Source organism: Calonectris borealis, chromosome 5 (genome assembly GCF_964195595.1).
Source record: "Calonectris borealis chromosome 5, bCalBor7.hap1.2, whole genome shotgun sequence".
In the NCBI taxonomy this organism is placed as follows: domain Eukaryota; kingdom Metazoa; phylum Chordata; class Aves; order Procellariiformes; family Procellariidae; genus Calonectris; species Calonectris borealis.
The window spans coordinates 44,032,256-44,045,969 of record NC_134316.1 but is presented as its reverse complement, the minus strand read 5'-3'; the positions used below and the strand labels follow the sequence as shown (position 1 = coordinate 44,045,969).

Below are 13,714 nucleotides of genomic sequence, written 5' to 3'. Positions count from 1 at the left end.
AGGAGATTTTTAGGCAATATGCAGACTTGGTAAATGTGTTTTTTTCTTTTTTCAACATAAAGGTACAAGATCCATAGACTGGAAAAACTCACCCACTTCCCTGATCAAATTAGTCAAATATTTTGAGCAAAAAACAGCCCTCAAGATGCTAGGAACAAAATACTGCAATAATGGTGACAATAACATTCTCAAGCTATAAAAACACTAAACCAAACTTGCAGCCTCAATTTGCATTTCCCAGAGAGAGGCCTAACTTTAACATATTGTAATAACATTGCTATTAAATTTTGGGGGTTTGTTCTTTGGCTTTCGGAGGGATGAGTGAGAGGTACTGGGCAGTTTACACAATCACACTTTCCAGTACTGAATACATACAAATGGCTGGCTTAACCAAAGAGGATAACTTCACATAATCAGCTAGAATTATTCTGATTTTGTATTCAAGAGTTATAGGAACTTTCTAGGGGAAATCAAACTAATAAAAAATAAAATCCAGAACACACCACCACCACACACAAATCTCTGGAAAAGCTGGGGGAAGGGAGGGGGTGAGGGAGGATACAAAGGAAACAACAATCTTGGACTTTGAACTTCTGCATAGGGCAGAACCTTTATTATTATTATTATTATTATTGTATCTTTATAATAAAATTTAAATTCCAGAAAGGTAAAAACAGTAGAAGTCAACAACATTACCAGTTTCTTTCTTAGAGTCTTAAATGGATGAACAGGTATTTTGGTGAATGGCTCACACAGCTACATTGTAAACTGTTCATCTCCTGCCTGCCTCTTGAACACCTCTCACTTATTCCAAAGATCAGATCTCAGGTGCTAGAAAATAAAATTTTGTTATAGTTCAAGACTATAAATCTGTTCTTTCTACTGTAAGAAGCTTCCAAGACATTCTTTTAACAGTACCAGATCCTAACACCCTCTCACAATTCACAGAAATACCATGGCCAAATTTTTAACATTACTTCCAAACAGGATTTAATATCTTATATGACGAATATTTATATTTCTTTTTGGATATGATCTGCAAAAAAGACATCAATTTTTCATAATACAAGACCCAAAAATATAAAGCCACTTAAAATTTTTGCAGCAGGTATATCCTACTGAATGTTACATACTTTTGGCAAAAACTGAAAACAGCGGTATGTTAGTGGTACAGAGAGGGCATAACAAAGACGACAGGAGTAAACACAAAATTTAGCCTTAGCTAACTCTTTCTGACCAGGCAAGTGTCAGCTGGACAGAAAGAGAACAGATCCCCTACAATATGCCAAAGTAGTATATTACAATGGCTTGAGAATCCTCCACATTAACAGGGAACATCCATTTGTCTTTACTGTGATCAGAAAATTAAGAGAGACAGAGAATTCCACGCACACATACTAGTGCAAGATTGTTCTCTAGAAAAATTACTCTAGAGTTCTACCCAATTTCAAAGCAGATGAAGGTTTTCTTTTTCTAGAATACTATCCCAGAGGGCAAGAAAATTGACACAAACCCCCTCACTTTTACAGCTCATCCTTCAGTTCATAAACAACTTTGAAAAGAAACCTACTCTTCAGAACAAGGTTGTTTTTGTGATCCAAAATGATCAGTCCAGGAGAGGCCAGATTGGTGCAATCATGCAATCATACCGGTAATCAAAGTAGTGGCTCAAATTGTTCACAAACAGCTGAAACCAAGACATGCGGCCAGGCTGAGACTACAGATGTTTATGAAATGTTAACTGGGCATTTCACTCAGTTCTGAGGCAGAATTAACAGCCTCAGGTACCGACCTTATGATTTAATTGCCCACTATAATACTCTGATAGTTTAGCAGTTTAAGATATCATCATTGTTAACACACTGATAATACCGATTCAGTTTCACTCCTGACCTGGATTTACTGCATTGCTCATTCTTATTTAGTACTTCAGACGGTAACTATAAGTAAGTGAGACTTGCTTGCCTCTTTTTTTAGTCCATTAGGAACAAGTAAGAACTGCTTTCCTTTTCACCTTTAGAACAGGACCGATAACTACAAGTCCAAAAGATTTATTGAAAAACAATCCGCTGCATCTCTATGTTAATATCTTTGCCCCTCAAAATGAAAAATACATTGTAAAAGAATATACTCCTGCATTCTTAATTTCATACGTCTCTAATTAGTACACAGTGACAAATGTCTGCTAGGTAATAAGATACATTGCTTTCACTCATGAAACAGATTTCTGTCACTCCTGCAGTTCAAAACCCTATTGCTAGAATAAAACACATTCACTAGTAATTGATAAAGATGTATTTTCTGACAGAGGCTTCCCATTAACCCTTCACCCTGAAATGTCTTCACATTTGGATGATGCACATTACTTACAGTTACTGTGCTAAGACAAACGGTAAAACTACTGTTGCCCCATCCTATGTGCAAACATCCTCAAGGAAAACCAGATGGTTATTGATTTGCTTCACAACATTACTGTATTAACAAGATCCACTGATAAGAGGTTTCCCACACTTAAGTTACAAGAACCTTTCTTCTGGAATCCACCAGGCACTTGGAGGCTATTTATGCTGCCATTAACAGCATATGCTGTGCACACATACAACACTTAGTGACAGAATGATTTACAGGGCATGGAGTAGGCTAGGAAAAGGGATGCTGCGCTGTCAAAGTAACATCTCATTATATCATATGAAAATAGTGAAGAGGAAAAGAATAGGGCAGAGGGAGAAGTGGAATAAAAACAATTTAAATAGCTTTCATGCTGTTTCTAGGAGACCATGTAACATAGCTGCTGAATGGAAGATGCCCGTTGTCAGTACTGTGCTGGTTTTGGCTGGGCTGGAGTTTTCTGTCTTCACAGTAGCTAGTATGGGGCGATGTTTTGGATTTGTGCTGAGAACAGTGTGGATAACACAGGGATGTTTTCATTCCTGCTGAGCAGCGCTTACACAGAGTCGAGGCCTTTGCTGCTCCTCACCCCACCCCACCAGCGAGGAGGCTGGGGGGGCACAAGGAGTTGGGAGGGAACACAGCCAGGACAGCTGACCCCAACTGACCAAAGGGATATTCCATAGCATATGATGTCATGCTCAGCACATAAAGCTGGGGGAAGAAGGAGGAAGGGGGGACGTTCGGAGCGATGGCGTTTGTCTTCCCAAGTCACCGTTACGCATGATGGAGCCCTGCTTTCCTGGAGATGGCTGAACCCCTGCCTGCCAATGGGAAGGAGTGAATGAATTCCTTGCTTTGCTTGTGCACGGGGCTTTTGCTTTCCCTATTAAACTGTCTTTATCTCAACCCACGAGTTTTCTCACTTTTACCCTTCTGATTTTCTCCCCCATCCCATTGTGGGGGGAGCGAGCAAGCAGCTGTGCGGTGCTTAGCTGCCAGCTGGGGTTAAACCACGACACAGCCATACAGCAGCAGTAATACAGAACGGTTGGGAGGGTGAAAGAGGAAAAAAGAGGTACACACAGACACTGGCTGAGTATTATTCCCATTTCAGATTGCTGATTTCCCCCAGAGAACAAAATTAAATAAAGCACGAGGAAGCCAATATGGCCACCGGAGAACTTAAACAAAGAAGAATCTCAGCTTTTAGTAAAACAATGATGATAATAAATTAAACAGAAACACAGTATTAGAACTCGGATAGATGTGAAAGTGTTTTACAACTCTACTGGAAATACTAAGGTAGACTTTGCGTGGAAGACTGAGCTGACACTCCAGGTCATTTCTTTTTGCAGAAACAAGAACTGTTTTGGCCAACAGAAGAGTATGGCTGCACAGAATCTGTGCCTTGAAAGGAGACAGATGATACTGAAATGTTGCTCTTCAGCCTCAGGCCATTTACAGAAGTAGATCAGGAAATGTTTTTACAGATGAGAGGACATGCCAGGTACATAAAGTCCCAGCTCCAAAGAACAGACAGCCTCATTGCTAATTTCTTTCTCTGCTTTTTGAGAAACCTGCCTTTCTATTTGAAGTTATCTGACAAGTCCAATCACCTCTTCGAACACTCAAAAAAAAAAACCTGACAAGTTATGTATCAGGCAAAGTTTTGTATCATTTATACATTATGATCACATTTTCTGTTTCGATTTTCAAGTATCTTCTACCTCTAAAAGCTTAAAAAGTTATAATTTCCTTTTTCACCATCCTCCTTTATAAATAAGAACAGTCATTTCTGTTTCATACACAAAAAATACTAGGGTTCAAGGAAGGCCAAACTACTTGACTGGTGCCACAGAATAAGTCAATAGAAGAGCTAGGAACAGATTGCAGCTGTCCCAGTTCCCAATCTTTTGCTTTAGTTATAAGACTGCAGAACTGCAGAGGTGAAATCCAGGCTGAGACTGTTGCCAACTGGCCATTAGACAAAAAAAGCAGATCATTTAAAGAGCTCCTCCGCAGAAGGATTTGACTGTTGGACCTCACGAGGTAGCACACTGAAGGCAGTGATTTGACTTAAGCCCTTGAGAAGCGGGCTTAGCAGATAGAACAGTTTTGCACTGCCAGCTTCACAGAACTTCTTGAAGATTGATCTGGTAGATTACATACGCACGTACGTATGTATGTCTGTAACAGATGACACTAAGTGCCACAGGCAACTTTAATAAAATTACTTTACACCAGCAATAGCAACAGTTTTCAGTGCAGCGCTTAACACCGAAAGGAACAGAGTTGCTATTAAGTGCACCATTTTCCAAGGTGCTTGCTTTGTGGTTATCTGCATATAGGCAGTTTGGAGACAAACATACTAAACATTACTTGCAACAACAGGATGCAAAACGTGGTGCAGCTCAAGTTTGCAGCATTTAAATCTTGGGATGGTGCTTACTGCAGCAAACATTTGGCCCAACAATAAACCTTTGTCTCTGACGGACACTCTTCTGTGTACAGAACACTTTAAGCAAACTACTTGGAAAAGTGCCACACATTCATCAAAACTGGACCTGTTTATAGGAATGTACCTTTTCAAAGTACCTATATCATGGATTTGAACTCAAGGTCTTGCATCTCAGATGAGATGCCTAAACACCCATGTTCTTCTGGCATCTGCTGGCTTCAAGAAATTGCCATGTTCTCTTAAGAGAATACCCCAACATTACAGCAGTATGAAGTTAAAAGACTAATTAATTTCAGAAATTTCAAATGCATGGTAGTACCGCAATTGAAATGCAACTGTAGGTTTTTTTTTTTAGTTAGATGTGTACAGATAATACAGATAGGTAAAATACATGTATCCACAGACAATCCTGAGTGATCCACAGAACTCCCAGATACTTTGGATCAGAGATTCCCAAACTGTGGATAAGGTGTCCTAAAGCTTCCCACAGAAGTACGCAATATACTTTTATCTTGCAGAAGATATAAAACCGCAGAAAAGGCTATATGCCTCCATGGAGACAGATTATAAGGCTCACACAAGATACTATGTTCTAAATTGGTGCAAATCATCTGATTTACAGTAACTATCCATGTGTGCTCTTTACCCACAGCAAGTGTAAAACAATTTGAATTAGGAACACCACAGTTATTTGGAAAGTAAATTTCCCAGGATTTGTTATATACTGCAGAGCCGCTAAGACCCATTGCTTTTAATAAAGCTTTACTCCACAAGGCCCAATCTGTCTGCAACAAAGAAGGAATATCTCTGCTAGGTCTGAAAATTGTGGAAGAGACAGCAGACGGTTCAGACACAAGACTCACACTCATTGCCAAACTGGTCATAGTAGGTTGGCTGATAAAATTTTAATACTTAATATTTAAAGATCATGGAAGAAAGAACTGGTTTGTAAACTCCCAAGAGTGGCGACTGCTGTTAACTAATGACACAGCTTTTCAATCAGACCGTAACACCTTGCACTAAGCTTTAGAATATTCAGTACTAGTTAGCAACGTAGGGCCAAAAGAAACTGCAGCCATACCCCAGTATCTACCAAGGATGCATTCCCGAAATGTGTAACACTTAGTATTTGACAGAGCAAAGCTACTTTTCCCATAAGAATTAGTTTAATAGATGGGGGGTATATGCAGGAACTTCAAAAAGACACTTTAAACACACAGAGATAGTACGTACAAGGTAGAGCATCACAGAATGGTTGAGGTTGGGAGGGACCTCTGGAGATCATCTGGTCCAACCCCCCTGCTCAAGTAAGGTCACTTAGAAGAGGCTGCACAGGACCATCTCCAGACAGCTTTTTAATATCTCCAAGGTGGGAGACTCCACAACCTCTCTGGGCAATCCATTCCAGTGCTTGGTCACCCGCACAGTGAAAAAGCGTTTCCTTATGTTCAGTCGTGTTTCAGTTTGTATCCACTGCCTCCTGTCCTGTCACTGGGCATCACTGAAAAGAGCCTGGTTCCATCCTCGTTACACCCTCCCTTCAGGTATTTGTGTAGGTTGATAAGTTCCCCCCTGATCCTTCTCCGGGCTGAGCAGTTCCAGCACTCTCAGCCTCTCCTCATAAAAGAGATGCTCCAGTCCCTTCATCGCCTTCGTAGCCCTTTGCTAGGCTCTTCCCAATATGTCCATGGCTCTCCCATACTGTGGAGCCCAGAACTGGACACAGTACTCCAGGCGTGGCCTCATCAGTAGTGAATAAAAGGGAAGGATCACTTCCCTCAATCTACTGGCAACAGGATGGAGAAGCAGGAACAAGGTCAGGGTCACCGATTCATCAAATAGAAGAGATCAAGATCCGAGTTGTCCAACAAAGGAGACGCTGCTGTTTCATAACTGATCATGTTACAGAAGATTTAATCACCATCAGATTTCATTGTCATCACCCTCCTTGGGTAATTTAATGGAAAAGGACAGAAAAGCAAGGCAATGATAACAATTAACAGTGCACTGTATTACATGATCAGCAACAGAACTCTGAAACAGTGGATAAAGAAGTAACAGATATAGCAAGGTATTGCTGTACTTGGGTAACTGAATCTAGTTCTCTATGATCAGACTGCCATTTAACAGCAAACATTCAAGATCATATAGAATCTACCTGAAAGCAGCTCAGTGCTCAAATTTGTGGCAACACAGATCAGCAGTGCTGAATCCTTGTGAAGAGGAATGTGTTTCCCACCATTTAAAACAGACTCACTCCTCTCCAGAGCTTGCTGGACTTCACCGTTTGGTGACGGTAACTCTGCCACACACATAGCCTTCCCTGTGAAGTGCGAAGCACAGTAGTCTGAGCAGCACTCCAAATGCTAATTACTACTGCTCCCCCGCACTTGCCTTTTAACTGAGAAAGAAGAAAAAAAAGTACATTAACAAGATCGAAGAGAAAGTAAAGATGAAGAGAGAATAAAAAATAAAAATGTGAATTGGGCAGATGGATCATCAAGTCAAGAGGTAAAATACCATCAGGGGATAAACAACCTTCCTAAGGCAGGAAGTGTGGAAAGCTACCCTTGTAATATCGCAAAGTAGCTTATGGGAAAGGAGTTAATAGGTTTAAATACTTTCTCTTGTTCACTGGGACGTGTGCAAGCGATGTTTGAAATCCGGGCTTCACACGGCCGGAGCCGCTTCCAGCACCGGGAGCGGCCCCGCGGCGCCCCCCCGCGGCCGCAGCCCGCTCCGGGCGCGCTCCCTCCGCTCGGCCGCCGGCCAGACGGGACCCCGCGGGCACAAGTCTCCCCGCGCACGGCCACAGCCTCGGCCTGACTGACCAGCGACCCCTTTCTCCACGTCGTTGCAAGACAGGGCAGAGTGTATCAACGCCATGGATGGCAACGCATCTTCATTACACAACAAAAAGCCGGGTTTGATATCTCGTATCACTTACAGGATCTTGTGCCAGCTCTGTGCCAGCCCCCGGACTTACTTTAATAGCAAAAAAGTTAACTTTGACAGAAGACAAAAAAATGGACTCAGGTTACACACAAATACCAACCTCTGACTGTTACCTTTCAGGGATTTCCTGGTTAATCTCCTTTTTAAAGTACAAAACTTCCTCTTGTCTCAAATACTGACAGGCTGCCACACAGCACCAGAAAGCAACGTTTGCTATGCTATCCTATGTGTTACCCACACATATGCTTATTCAAGACACTTACGTACATAATGGACTTGTAAAATTGTCCCTTTATTTGTGGAAGGCCATACTGCAACACTGCTCAGAAACATGACAATCCCTGGAGGGTAACGTTTTATTTTACTGCAATATTTATATAGCACGGTGCTTCCAGTTCCCCTCCTTTCAGGAGGGGAGTAAATATGCACAGCAAGCTAGAAAATGAAGTCACTATGATGCAACCTAGTGAAATAACGGATTGTGCTAGAAGGACACGGACTCCGGAGAGCTTTCCATCCCTTATGCGCTCATTACCAGAAGGCAAGCAGACAGACTCTCCAATTCAGAGATCCCAGGAAACAAGAAGGCGGCAGTCACGACAACATGGTTTATTTATTTATTGCAAAGCATTTGATTTAACTAGGAAAGTGCTATCAGAAGAAACCAGAAATGTGTAGAAGAGCAACAACACTAAGATAGTGCTTAATGGCATTTAATATTAGAACTTCAGAGATCTATTTCTTTCATGGGGTATTTGTAATCACTCCTGCAACTACATGATCTTCATAGTAATTCTGGTTGGACGATATTGGTAGACAGCAGCTTCTAAGCAAGACTCCTGTTACTCAGCTCCACTAATAGACAGAGCCAGCTATAATTTCAGCATAATCCTGATGGCTCTCTTTCAGGAGCAATTCTTCCACCTCTTCTCCCAAGCAGTCTCTAGTTTCAGTTGTGCTCTCAATATCCCTCCTATTTTCCTACTCTTAACATCGTTGTAAATTTAAAAAGTACACACTGGCTCAGACTTTAAAAGAACTCACGGTATCTGCTGTACCGCTGCTTAACCAAATCAGCTCAACTGTTACAGTTCTTTTTCCTCACCCTAGCAAAGTGGGCATATCCAGAGCACATACTTCTCCCAGACCACCCAACAAGTCACAGAAGTGGAATATTAACACTGACATTTTTCATCATCACTCAAACCAGCAGGGTTGCAGGCAGAAGCAAACACTTTCAATTACAAAAATTTGGTTTGCAAAAATACTTAGCCACATTAAAAAAAACCCTTCTGATTACACAATTCAAAACCATAGTCCAAAATCTAAGACTATTCCTGATAAACTGATGAGACAAGATGATCTCCTGTGTTTTACATTTCAGGACATGGTCTCTAGGCACATGTAATCATCAGCTCAGGCTAGTGACCAGAATTCTTACTTCAACAATGCACTGTCATTACATGCTGACTTGGCATTACTTACAAAGAAGGGGGGGGGAAAATCAAGATTATATCCTCTGTGTATATATATATAGTAATCACAACATCTTCCACATTTATTTCTGTCTGGCTGCATAGGAGTTGCAAAAAGAAACTTGCCTTTCACTTACCTCTATATACTGTAATTGCCAACACAGAGTATATGAAATGGCAGAACAAGAAATTGCAACTTAATGAGAAAGCTATAACAGAACGCTCAACAAGAAGGGATGGAGCAGCAAATTCTTAAAACCATCTACTTGGTTCATATTCCCTTTAAGAATGGCTGTCAGTATAAATGCTGTATCAGCATCTTATTCTCTTAAAGGAAAAATATGAAACACATTTATGTTTCCCACAGACATGTCATCGTATTTTAACAGTAAGTTGCTAATAAGAATCTCAGCACTTCCTGGGTTGTTTAAGCCGTCCACAATGATTATGAGTGATTGTGTTTTAAAAGTCAGTGAAATGGAGACAAAGCTCAAAACGTTATCATCACTTGCGGCAATGTTAGCAGCTTCTATTCAAAAGAAAGCAACACCTATTTTGTTGCATATATACAATGAATGCAACATTTACACAGTGGGAAAAATCTGTTCCCTGTATAAATCCAGGGCATGTCATTGCAAACAAGGTTTTTAATTAAAATTGGCATTTTTGAGCCTCCTACTGACTGACAGCGTCTCACTGCCTCCTCCTCAGATGGCTAAACTGGCTTCCAAGAGAGATGGCGGAAAGAAACAAAATCACTAGAATACCTAACTTTGACAAGTCTCTGCTGGGGACAATTTCAATAGCAGGATGCTGCAGAGAGAGGTAAGGAAAGAATAGATGACTACTCAGGAAGTCTTCCCTAATGAAGGCTCAAAACATCACAAACAAGACAGTGGAGGAGGCATTTTATGCCTGATCAAGCAGGACAATTTTAATCAGAAACCATATTGTTAAAGGGAATACAGAACAATGTCCGCAACTCAGTGGGTGCAGCTTGCTTTGAATGCAAAAGTCTAGACCTCTGGCTGGGAGGTTAGCTCAGCTGTCAGCATTGACAAAGCTTTAACCCTCTCAGAAAATAGGCAGAGGTAGGCTCTGAAGTCAGATAGATAGATAGATAAATAAATAAGACTTCCTTGGCCAGAACATTTTCTCCAATTTAATGCAAAGAGTTTATATTGACTGCTAGAACTGTACCTTCAGGAGGCTCTTCCCGCAGATGAGGAGGCAGTTCTTCACTTGTTGTCTCAGTTTCATCTTCCACCATCTGTGTTTCTAAGCTAGGTCCCTGCAGAACAGAACAGCAAGAAGAGGTAAATTGGAGAAAGTTCAAAAAGGAACCACAGAAATAATTACAGGATGAGACAATACGCCAGACAGTAAGGACACAAGGAGCTCACTTTAGCTGATGAAAAAGAAAGCTGCTGGGAGATGTTTGCAGTCAAATTACTTACAGGAAGGGGGGAAGGAAAAAAAAAGTTAAAAAAAAAGGAGATTCTAAGCTAGCAAACAGAGTTACAAAGGTCTGAGTAGATTAAAAACCAGGAACTGAACAGTGAAGCGCAATTTCTAAATTACTAATTCTAAAACACACAATGCAATAATAAATTCATATCCCCTTTTACCAAGGGAGATGGCAGCACATTTGCCATCAGTTGGAATTTTCAGGAAAAAAAAAAATCTAATCTTTGATTTGTCTTACCAAGCCTAGATTCTGAAATGTCTGTGGCCTGTTCAATACAGAAGGAGATCAATACAGGTTATAGAAATAGTCCCACACCTCATTTTTCAAAGGAAGATAAAGCAAACCTGTTTACAATCTTCTAACCCACCTAGGTCGACTGACCATGTAGTTTTCCCCTACGTGCCCCTACACATGCGTTTGTGCCTGTATGTGTAACATGCTAAACTAACCACTCCTAAAAACTACCACATTTTTGGTAGTTTTGCATTTCCACTTTCCAGCCTTCAGGATCTTGGAAAGAGCCTGCAACGTTGCTGATGAAAGGATGTGAGCAGAGTTATCAGATTTGTAGACTTAGAGAGCATTTACTTTTATTTAAGGCTGCTGAACTCATTTTGCACACACAATATTTTCATGGCTTGTGGAGCTATAAAAGTGTAGTTGCTTTTTCAGTTTCCAACTATCAAAGGAAAAAAAACCCACACTGTCTGCTCCCCCCCCCCCTTTTTTTTTTTAAGTAATGGCAGAGTAAACACTAGGCATAGCTATGGAGCTCCTTAAAAAAAAACTAATCAATTTTCTTCTTTTGGAATGCTGGTACAGTCAAGAGTGAAATCAGAAACTTAGCGGACATTAGGAAACGAGGCTTTTGTGCACTTTGAAAACATTAATGGGTTTGTAGTCTGAACTATCTGCAAATGGGTATTAACATATGCAGCTGGAAGGTTACAGAAGCCAGCTTAAACACTAGTACATCAACAGCTTGCAAGATTCTATTCTTTGAACTCAGGAAGAAAAAGGGCTCATAGCATTAAAGCTGCAGTATTTTCGTATTTTCCAAACTCTGTGACTGCAAGGTTACCCCCAACAGCATTGCGTACTTTCTGTTCCCTCATTTTGCACATTATAAAGACTAACACACTTTTTAAATTTCTTCCTTTGCACAAGTAGCTTACATTTTAATCCATTCCCCTTTTTTTCAACAAAATGGGCATGAAAACAAGAAGTACCAACACATTGTTTTCAAGAGTCTGATAGCAGGAAAAAACAGACCACCCAGGTGAAGTGTACCAGTCTATTGTGTTAGTGCCACCGTCGCAACCTTGATTTCTGCCATCCATGAGTATATGCAAGCTTTACCTAAGCTATTTACCTATTTCTCCTCATTTAAAAACATCCGGTATCAATACTGCCCAGCTTTGGTCAATGGACAGTTCAAACATTAAGTCATGCCTTGTAGTAGCTATCATGGAAAGGAAAAAAAATATTTTTACCACAGGGTACAGGTGAGAAAGCAGTAAGTTGCCTGACTTAGTCCAATTAAAAATCAAACCCAGGAGCCAGTTATCAACACTGCGGTCTAACCATCTCCTCACTTCATCTAAATAACGTGATCTAGATTTTAAGAATGTGTAAACAATTCTGGACAGGAGCAACAAATTGAATATAGAGTATGTATTTGAAGAAGCTTCTACATCAACCACTGGCAATATATTTATATACATTTCTTTCCTACCCATTAATGCTACAGAGAGAGAAAGGAGAAGACAAGGCTACATTAGTATACCAAATTAGAACGTTTATTTTCATATAAAAGATGTAGACATGTAGGACATGAGGTACCAGTATTTGCCTTGCAAACATTCTGAACCACAGCTGTAAGAACTCCTGAACTAGAAGTGGTCTTGAATCCTTTGCCTACACTTTCCAGTTTGCAACACCAAAATTATTTTAATTAAAAAAAAAAAAGTAACAGAACCATCTGCACAAGGCAAAGCTTAAGTCCTTACTAACTATATGATGCCCAAGGAGAAAATCCAAATTCCAGGGAGAAGGAAAAGCCAGTAAGAAAAACATTCTCTTTCCTTCTTCAAAATAGTCAGCAGTCTCACTTTGCTACCATGAGACAAACTTGCTCAGTGGCTTCTCCCACCAACAATCCATGATAGTGATGCTCCTTTGGGTTACAGTTGTTGTCATCTACATAAATACAAAGAGGATGCAAAATGCTATCAAAAGCAAGTCATGGCATTATGTTTTTTTTCCCTTATGCATGAACTACTACTCAGTGTTCACCAATAATACAACTCTCCAGTACACTGTTATCATTGACGATACTTACTCTGAACTAAGGAGATCAATACAGGTTATAGAAATACTCCTTAGCTGAAGGTCAGCCTTAGCCCTAAGTATTAACAAATCCAGCTATGAGGAAAACAGAGTCCACTACAGATCACTATGAAGTCCATGGCTGAGATGCTGTTTGCCATCACCTACTTCCCTCCAATTCAAAACTTAACACTTGCTACCGGAATCGCACAGAAGAAAAATACACAATCCAAGATTACTACTTTTATAGAACATTCTTAATATCTAATAGAAATGGCCAGAATTTTTGAAGATTTTTTTTCACTACTCAAAAACAATTATCACAACACAGCATATTTTGAACTGTATTTTGTATGCATTTCCTGTATTTTTTTGAGAATCTTCCCAGAAAAACACTGAAAAAAACTGATTTACGAATTTTTTTATTTCAAAATGCAATGCTAAAAATTGAAAACACAGTCTAGATTGAAGCATGGCATGTCAAGTAACCAAAAACTTAGCTTTTCCAAGAATTGTTTTGCAAGAAACTTTGAAAACTTGACATTTCCTAGTTCCTAAAATGAAGTTAGAAATGTTTTCTACAGAATAACCCAAGTTCTTACCTCGTTGATATCACTGTATTTAATCACCTATAATATA

The 13,714-nt window shown here is 40.1% G+C and overlaps 1 protein-coding gene across 2 annotated transcripts in view; it reads right to left on the bottom strand.

Moving 5' to 3' along the window:
• The window catches only part of LOC142083085 (transmembrane protein 263-like), a 242,692-nt gene that overhangs the window by 178,550 nt on the left and 50,428 nt on the right, over nucleotides 1-13,714 (bottom strand). The window contains exon 2 of one of the 2 annotated variants that reach the window (XM_075152172.1): nucleotides 10,480-10,570. In XM_075152172.1, the coding sequence (XP_075008273.1) occupies nucleotides 10,480-10,570 (91 nt within the window). Of the gene's footprint in view, nucleotides 1-10,479; nucleotides 10,571-13,714 lie in introns of those variants that run through there. The other variant, XM_075152173.1, reaches the window with a different exon arrangement.